Raw genomic sequence first — 10,202 nt, 5'->3', positions numbered from 1 at the left:
GTCCGTCACAAAATCCGTCGCGAAATAGTGCGCCCATTACGACAAAATGATTCGTCGCAAAATCCGTCGCTAATTAGCGACAGATTTTGCAATGGGATATATTCTGTCGCTATTTTCGTAAATTTTATTATTTATAGCGATGGAGGTGTTTATGTCGTTAATCCGTCGCTAACTAGCGACAAAATAATTCCGTCGCTAAATGTCGTCACTAAGTACCTATTTTCTTGTAGTATAGTGATATTTACTGTGTACCAATTCATGTGTGGCACGAGGTTTGAGCCACAAGAAGTAGTACACGAGATTAGGAATTCACTTCTTCAACATCTACCAGGACCGGTTGCTCAATGGAATGAGTATCCAAAGGAGGTGTTAGACATAGTGTGGTCCTCATTCATGGTATACATTTGTTTCTCATAGTTAATGTGTTTCATATTTAATTTTTTTTAGTCATGTCTACTAACTTTCTGAAAATATTTGTAGGCTTCGAATCGCTTCGCAACTACGGTGGAAGAAAATGATGCAAGGAAGGTGTGACAGAAGGTGACTGCCAATCGATTTGCAGACATGCTGCATAATATGAAGACTGCAACAAAAAAAATATCTAGCGGAATAGATGATCCACTACAGTGGAAGGGCCATGGCCCTATTACTTCAGGAGAGATTATTGGGATGAAATGTGCTATAAGTGGGCGAGAGATGCATTTCGAAATTGCTCTGCGAAGGCTGCACAAAATCGAGCGAAAATGCCTGAAGTCCATCTACATAGAGGTGAATCTAAGACATTTGGGAGCCACCCGAAGAAAATGGTAACTCATCAATATATAATATTGATTTTATAAGTATTGTTGCAAACTTGTTAACTAAATCTTTTATCATTTAACTTCGCAGAAAACAGAAAAAGGAGACATTGTACCATATAAGGATGTGTTTGTTGAAACACATAAACGGAAGACCACGGGAGACTTCATATCAGAGAAGGCGAGAACGACAACGATATATATTTATTCTATTAATAATCATTGCAATATGCAAGTTATCATAATGTTATCATTAATTATTAATGATACTTTAAACATTATTTTGTAGGAGGCATATGAGTAACAAATGATAGAGCGATATGACAATGACGCTACTCAGCATCCATCATTTGATCATACAACATGGGTGACTGCAGCAGGTGAACCAAAAAAAGGTCGTGTGTTCGGGTTTGGGAGTAATATGAACACTTCACTTGTTATTGCTTCTTCCAGTTACGACTCACAGACTTCTTCCGCCGACATAAGTTCCAAGCAACAACCTATTCTTTCCGGTGAAGATGTACGCCAGATCGTTAAGGACACACTGCGTGACTACTTCCATGAAACTGTCACTGACGTTCTCTGAGAGGAGTTCAACAGTTTTTTGCTGAACAGGGGATCTTCGATTGCAGGTCCCTCTTAGGTATAATCACATATTCAGTTTTTTGACTGCCTTAGAACACATATGAGCATAATCGAATCACATATATAACTTTTTGCCTGCCTTAGAGCACATATGAGCATGATAGAATCATATATAGAGTTTTTTGCCTGCCTTAGAGCACATATGAGCATGCTATAATCACATATAAAGTTTTTTGTCTGCCTTAGAGCACATATGAGCATGATAGAATCACATATAAAGTTTTTTTGACTGCCTTAGAACACATATGAGCATGCTATAATCACATATTTAGTTTTTTAACTGCCTTAGAACGCATATGAGCATGCTATAATCACATTCAGTTTTTTGAGTACCTTAAAACACATATGAGCATGCTAGAATCACACATTCAGTTTTTTTACTGCCTTAGAACAATATCATTCATGATAGAATCACATATAACGTTTTTTGCTTTGCCTTAGAGCACATATGAGCATGATAAAATCACATATAGAGTTTTTCTGACTGCCTTAGAACATATATGAGCATGCTATAATCACATATTCAATTTTTTGACTTCCTTAGAACACATATAAGCATGATCGAATCACATATATAGCTTTTTGCCTGCCTTAGAGCATATATGAGCATGGTAGAATCACATATAGAGTTTTTCTGGCTGCCTTAGAACACATATGAGCATGATATAATCATATATAGAGTTTTTTTACTGCCTTAGAACACATATCATTCATGATAGAATCACATATAGAGTTTTTTGCCTGCCTTAGAGCACATATGAGCATGATAGAATCACATATAGAGTTTTTTTACTGCCTTAGAACACATATGAGGACATGATAAAATCACATATAGTGTATAATTTATTTCAATAAATTTTGTTTATCAGTACTGACTGTTCTTTTTTAGTGTAGGTTGCTAGCGATAATCAACGTAGCGGAGCTGAAGAGACAGATCAAGGCAATGAACAAGAAGACACACAAAATCTTGGCGATGATTAGATTAATGTGTTGAAGAAGTTCTATTTTTTTGTTTCGAAATTGTAATTGTTGAATTGTAAATAATTAAACTTGTTAATTTTAAAGTGGAACGATTAATTGTTGTAGATTCCTTTTATATGAAATTTTATGTGTACTTTTTTTTTATTTACAGGAAATATAAATTGTACAAGAAATATAATATGTAGCGTTCTCGATATTTAATTTTCAAATAAAAATTTTTTTTTTCTTGTTCGCGACGGATATATCCGTCGCTATACATATAATTTAGCGATGGCTTAGCGACGGATGTAAATCCGTCGCCAAGCCGAGGTCGCCGTTGAGTATCAACGGATTTGTGACGGAATTTGTCGTTCGTTATTCCGTCGCAATCAGCGACGGAATTGGCGACAAATTTATTTCATCGCCAGTTAGCGTCGAAAAATTCGCGACATAAGTTGTTCGTCGCTAATCCGTCGCTAAGCCGGTTAGCGACGGAATGAGGTCGTCGCTAATCCACTGTTTTGTTGTGGTGTACATGCATGTTGAAATTGGATGATCCAAGAGTCGATTGCTATAAAAAAAAAGGAAAACATGGAAAACCCCTTTGAAAGGCCAGTTAGTACGACACTTTGCTAGAAAGGTTGTTTGTAACTACCACCTTCTCATATATATATATATATATATATATATATATATATATATATATATATATATATATATATATATATATATATATATATATATATATATATATATATATATATATACACACACACACTGGTATGAACAAAAAATTTCATAGTTTTTTTTACTTTTTTTGAGAATTTAACCATATGAATGTGATCTATTATATGCTTGGTTTTATAGAAACAGAATCTTGGATAAGAAGGATCTTTTAAAGGTTGAAAATCAATGGCTTAAAATTTTCATGATGTTTAAGCATAAAAAATCACATTTCTTGATCCAATTACAATGATCCAAGAGTCTCCTGGCAAATTGATTACGCCCAATGCATCTTCAGGGTTAGATTTGCAAAAAACCTATGAAAATCTTGATTCATACCAGTAAACATATTTCAGTTTTCCTATATATATATATATATATATATATATATATATATATATATGTTAATCCAACATTAAACTAGTTGTGTTTAACCTTATTCTAAGGGTATTTTAGTTATTTTTATAAAGTTAAATTCATCTAATATTAAACACAACTAGTTTAATATCAGATTAACCCTTCTTTAAAAGCCTAATTACACATTAAAATCTCTTAATCCGTGTTATCCGCTAGAAAAAAAAACTACACATCACATGTCTTGGTCCGTACCATATGAGAAACCAAGTCAAGGGGAGGTAAATCTCGATCCGGTCTACATGCATCCAGCTTAGGGAAGTAAAACAGGTCAAATTGGTTCGGATGACGAAATTATTGAAACCGATGACATTGTTTAATCGGATCTGGATTTGGATTTAGATTTAGAATCAAAGCCAAATGAAGAAAATCAATACCAAATCTGGATACAAATAGCAAACCAGATATATGCTTTATATGTAATCGGTTCAGATCATCAATCCGATTCAGATGTAAAACTATATTTAAGTCCGATTATTAATCGGATTCTACCTACTCTATTGAACCCTACTAAATGTATTCAGATTCAGTTGGATATCCGATCAAATCAGATCAGTTGGCAACCCTAACAGCTGCACTAGTCAAGTTTATTCGAGTGCTTCAAATTAAAAAATACTATAAAACCAGCTACGAATTGGGTGAACCAGGTTCACAAGTTTAAAATTTAAATCCAGAGGTCCTTGTTTTGGGAGGGTCAGGTCCATGTGAACAGTGGTTGGATTCACGTGCATGAGTTGGTTCAGGTCCAAACAGACCTGTCGTGGTCAGGTTTGGGCGGCTAGTTGTTAAAATGAGTCTGAATTGGGCCGATTCAAAAGGAACCGATTCGATTCATTTTTTTTATATTTTTAATGGGGTTATTTTTTTTTAATGGCACTCGTTATCTAATGGTAAAAATTTGATCGATTCAGCTCATTCTATTTTTTTTTAACCAATTCACCTAGTGAACTGATTTTGACAAGATTGGTTTGAGTCATAATTGACTGATAAGCTCATTTTTTAGGTTTTCTACAAGCAAGTTAAGAGTCATGGTCTGTTTTAATGACTCAACTCTTACCATGCCATAACAGCATGGCTACCAGGTCTTGGACAAGGGCAGATCCAGTACATGGGGCCAATTACTTAACTAAGTACTTGTCGGTGCCACTATGAATCCTAGGGCCTACCTTTCTCTAGGGCAGTGGTCAGCTATTTCTGGGGCCCACCGTCTGAGGATAGGCCCCAGGACACGTGGCAGCCTCCAGGCACGCCGAGTGCTAAGTGCCGGGCCCAAGTGTTGCTGATAAACGAGCCGAGCTAGAAGCGTTCATGCTTGATGAGCCAAGCCGAGTTCCAGCCAAGTTCAAGCTGGCATGTATATAGAAAAAATACATTGGTTTAGAGCAAGAAGAAATAGGATTACAAAAAAATATATGTAAATATTATCTAAAATATCTTTTTTAATACCTAACAAGCTTATGCAAGTGTAGCCGAGCCCAGTACCTATTGTTCATATTCAGCTTGTGGAGCCTATTTTACGAGTTTGAGCGAGCTTTTTATGAGTCGAATACGACTCCACCTGATCAGGCGTTGGTCTATGGTTTAGAATTGAGACCAGTGTTGTGAGGTGAAGCACACACTCAAGGTACTGAGGCGCTGTAGTGAGGCGTTTGAGTCTTGAAGTGCACACTTCACATGGGTGAAGCGCACGTTTCACATCGAGGTGCGCTTCACTTCTAAGGCATACACATCAGGTTTTTCATACGATTTCTCGAGAAGTTGATGAGTACCAGCCTATGTCAAAGGCTTTTCACGAGTACCATCCTATGGCAAAGGCTTTCTCAGAGCACCTACACAGTTAGTGACACTCCTAGCAACCTCAACAATTCGTAAGGAGGGTTGAGAATACATGGATCCTCCTCCAACTCATCTAATACAGACAACAGTACATGATTTTTTGGTTCCTTGGCAGGATTTAATCATTTTCTTGTTATGCAATGGTTCTTACAACAACTAAAGATCTTGAGAAGACATTTACTTGAATCCTAAGTCTCAATACAAGTTTTGAAAATTTAAAACGACTCATCAGGTAATAAAATCCCTTTCTCAAAGCTTTGTGCTTTTCTGCATGGTTGATAGGTGATACGTCACTGCCAGCCAATTAGAGCATCTAATTCTGGGGTTGACTGTTTGCAGAGTGAGAGTACATATATGCTAATAGCATATTTGATGTCTTCACCAACCGCAATTGCATGAAGCTTTGCATAGAGTAAATAAAATGACAAGTACTAACCAGTTATAAAGGATATTACAAAGCAAAATAACTACTCCATGCACTACATGATAATAACTACTCTATGCGCCACATGACCAATATGTCACCAAGAAATAGGAATCAACCAAACTACCAATTACATATATGACCTTCTGTGCAGGTGCATGTTGAAATTATGGTCTGTTAGAATCTTGTATCTGTGAAAGCCAATGATCTATAATTTTCTCATGAATGCCTTCAATAGATCATCACCACAGATAATTACATCAAAAAGATGGAGTAGAAGAACAGCATAGCCTCCAAAAGACACTGTAAACTCAATGAAATCAAACGCTTCCGGAAATGAATGCATTTACCACACCAAGATCCCAGACCAAATGGTGCTTGTTTGAGACAACAATGCCTTATAATATGTACATACCATTCCAGGAAGTCAGTAAGTAAAAAAGGAGCTTTTACGTAGATATTCAATCTGATAAGAGAAAAGAATTATTTGCATCATAGTCATATGATCGGACTTTATATAGAAGAAACTAGAATCCTGACGGTTGTTGTTGTTGTTTTTCTTTTTTCTTTTCTTTTTTTAATTTTTGTAATCCTGAAAGAAATTGTTGTTGCAGTAGAAACAAGGTTCATGCAATTTTGATAATTGCACCGATTTGCAACAACTTAGGAATATAATGTGCAACAATCTCATAAAAAATACTGTTCATCAACCATTTAAAATCAATGAATAATACAAGTTAATTATAAGAAAGTAGTATTTATTTTATACTGTTGTTTATTAGTAGTTCTTATTTAAAATTTTTATTATTTTTATTAATATTATATATTTTATTATTTTGATCATGAAGCTTATGCTTCAACGCCTCGAGGCTTATGCCTCGCTTCATAACAGGCTCAACGCCTCGCTTCGCCTCATCGCATTTAACAACCTTGATTGAGACGTCATAATAAGATGTTTTATATAACATTTTTTGCTATTAATTTTAAGGCCTATTTATTGCTTTGCATTGGAGAATAACAATTATAAACCTTAGTAGATTTTTGTCTAACATTAAGATTTGCGCATGACGATTATGTGGAGGATGTAAAATTTCATTTGTGGTATAAATTTGGGTGACAATGATATTCTTTTTTTTTATTTGCATGCAACTAATTTTGAGAAGAAATAAGGGTTTGTGAGCAAGTAATTAATTTTTTTAGGAATAAATTAATTAATTGAAAACCAAATTTGTAATCCATATTTAACAAATTACAGATTTGTTAAATCGTAAAATAGAAGATTGAAGAGAGTATTAATGGTTCTTTTTGCACATCTCATTACAGATTTGGTATGAGCTTTCCCAATTAAACTCTGGAATCCGTATCCGGATCTGCTTAATCTATATCTGATTTGGTTGGATTCAATGATGCCTACATCGGAACCACGATTTGCGACTTATTATTTCTTATAGCTGAGGTGTGCCACCAACCTGTCTAGGTGTACAAGCGAATCGGATTTGGTTGGATCACCTCCGATCCAGATCTAACATGTTATTTTGTTTTTTCGGAAATAGACCTCAGATCTTAATGTGTAATCGTATCAGATTCAGATCTACGTGGTTGGATATCTGAATAAATATCTTCTGTTGGACCCACACTTTGTTCCAGACTAAATTTGATCCATTGATAGGCAATCTTGTTTTTAACCATATCTACCGGATCCAGTACATCACCAAACAAAATTCGATCTGGATTGAAACTCTACTTCATCTGATACCTTTTGAATCTGTTTCTGGTTTTGGATCGTCCATGATCCCGCCCACGCCCAATTTGTTTGCACCCTTATTGTCCCTCCATCTAAAATCCAACCGTTCAGAACGAGAGCGCACCCAGCGAAGAACTCCCTTACGTCAAGGCGCACTTACTGCATAGCAACTCTTTCCTCCAAAGCGAGCACGTGAAAGGAAGAAAGGGTAACGTAGTCATTTACGAAAAAAATGACTACGACACGATCCTCGGGGAACGTGGGATAGATATGTGATCGGACACGTGGCGCAGGTCCCTCCAATGGGGGCTCACTCCTCTAGTTGCCATCAACATCGTTGCTAGGTTTCAGTCCACGGCACCTGTGTCCTCAGCCAGTCGCACGAGCACGGACCTACTCCCCAAACCTAATCATAGTTATCCACACCAATCTAAAACCCCCCTTAGTATTCAAAATTACTAAATTAGAACACTTGCTACTGTGAGACTCGATTGTGCCTGCATCAACGAGTGGCTTTATGGTAATTACTATTTCATAAAGGGTTTTGGTTAACTCCTCCAAACGCTTCGTCGGCCCGTAAATCCGTAATATCTCCACCTCCCCCCCCCCCCGCCCCCCATTTTCAGCATCAAACTGTAACTTCCGAAAAAAGAAAAAAAAATTCCGACGAGTCTCACGGCTGCCAGAAACACCAGAGCGGCCGTTTCCGACGACGCAGAGATGGAGCCCTTCGAAGAGAAGTGCCGGAAGCATCCGTTCCAGATGCTGACTGGCATCTGCCCCTTCTGCCTGAGCAACCGCCTCCGCCTCCTCTGCCCGGACTGCGCTTCCCTCCGCCCCTGCAAATGCTCATCCTCCTCCGCCTCCTCTGAGTTTCCCTCCACCTCCTCCTCATCCTCCTCCTCATTCGACCTTCCGAAGCAGCAGCATCTGGCCGCCGGTGGCGGGATCGGCTCCGTCGGCCGGATCTCCGTCCTCATCGACTCCGAGCCCCCCTTCCGCCGCTCCAGATCGGCCCGGGCCGCCGGGATCCCCTTCCTCAGATCGAAGTCGCGCGCGAGCCAGTGCACCGACGAGCCGTGCCCGAACCCGCCGGAGACGCGAAGGTGGCGGTCGCTCTGGTCGTTCCTGGTTCCTGAGAAACAGAGGAAGGAGGCTAAGCCCCCTCCGGAGACGGAGATCACTGCGCCGTCGAGATTGTCGAGATCCAGATCGGTCGGCGTCTCGTACTACCTGGATTCCAGCCACTTCTCGAAGAATCCGGTCGCTTCAGCCTCCGGCAAAGACGTCGGAGAAGGAGGAGGAAGAGGAGAGAGAGTGAAGGGTTGGGCTTGGTCCTTTTCTAGTCCGATTAGGGTTTTCCGGCAGAACAAGGCGGTTAACGGCAGGTCGCCGTTGTGTAGAGGCTGAGCTTTTTTTACAGTTTTATTTTTAACTATTTCTAACTTTTTTCTTATGTGAAAACACGTTTGACGAAGTTCAGATGATAACCAACGAACGAAGCTACTCTGTACCTTGTTACTTAGGTCAGAAGCTTCCTCTTTTCTTTCTTTTTTTCTTTAATTAATTTTCTTCTTTTTCCACTTTTAGGGTTTGTAATGGTGTAAATTTGAGTATTGACTTCGTTTTTTTTGTTTTGTTTGCAGCAAATTGGTGAAAGAATTGTGATGTATATGTGAGTATTGACTTTGTTTTTTTGCAATTACTTTGCGAAAGAATTCAAGTATGGTTTTTTTTCTTAACTTGTAAATAATTTGCTGAAGCAATTATAGAGGTAATTGTTTCCTTTCTCCTGTTTTCTTGTTTCTAGCCTCCTTTTTCTTCCTCTGTTGTTTCTGCTGAATGTGTGTGCGTGTGGTCGGGCTGAAGAGAAAAATGGTGAAGAAATTTGTGACTTGTTCATAATAATAATGGAAATTTGTTTTATTAATTAGGACAAGAAAATAATGACACTGTTGATATTATGCAATGATTATTGCGAAATCATGCCCATGCTTCCTTTTCTTATCCTAATTTAGAGGCCATAAGAAACATGTAACTAACAGTTTCATGAAATCATGTAAGATGATCTAAATTTAAGAAGCCAAAAAGAAAAAACAAACAAGGAAATTGGTGTTTTTATTAAAACAAGAAAATAATGCTGATCTCATTTTAAGTGCCTCCAATACTACTACTGTTTCTGATGTTTAACTGTTTATACTAATGTTGTCAGTATTTTGGCCGATTCTCATCGTGTCGGCCCAAAATCGATACGAAACAGGGCTGATTCAGCTTATTTTTCAAAAAAATGCTTAAAAATTGTTAAAAATATAATCGGAATCGGCCAATTCCCTATAAATCGTTTTGAAAACCGATCCAGGGCCGATACCGATATGACATTTGTTTATACTACAGTGAAATAATGCTGTAAGGGGTAGCCAGCTAGCCACTGATGTCTTGAACTAAGGTTGGGTTAACGTGCTTCTATTCAACCCAAATATGAGCATGATGGGTTCGATTTAGATTATACTAATCTTTCATCTTAAAAAAGAAGGGGAAGAGAAAGAAAGAAGATTATGGTAATCTTCGTGGAAGTTACTGGTGTAATGCAACATTCATTTGAACCAAAATATTCTTAAAAAAGTTGATTCAAACAGTAACTAAGAGATTGTTTTGAGTT

General features: G+C 37.7%; 1 protein-coding gene across 1 annotated transcript; it reads left to right on the top strand.

Moving 5' to 3' along the window:
• Positions 1–8,194: 8,194 nt before the first annotated feature.
• LOC149845285 (uncharacterized) lies at positions 8,195–9,320 on the top strand. Its single transcript, XM_089997547.1, has 2 exons — positions 8,195–9,069; positions 9,190–9,320. The coding sequence occupies exon 1, from the start codon at positions 8,264–8,266 to the stop codon at positions 8,951–8,953; it is 690 nt and encodes a 229-aa protein (XP_089853673.1). The 5' UTR covers positions 8,195–8,263; the 3' UTR covers positions 8,954–9,069; positions 9,190–9,320.
• Positions 9,321–10,202: the final 882 nt, after the last annotated feature.

This window comes from Nuphar pumila, chromosome 2, assembly GCF_984573655.1.
Source record: "Nuphar pumila chromosome 2, dmNupPumi1.hap1.1, whole genome shotgun sequence".
Taxonomy (NCBI): Eukaryota; Viridiplantae; Streptophyta; class Magnoliopsida; order Nymphaeales; family Nymphaeaceae; genus Nuphar; species Nuphar pumila.
This window is presented reverse-complemented; position numbering and strand designations above follow the sequence as displayed.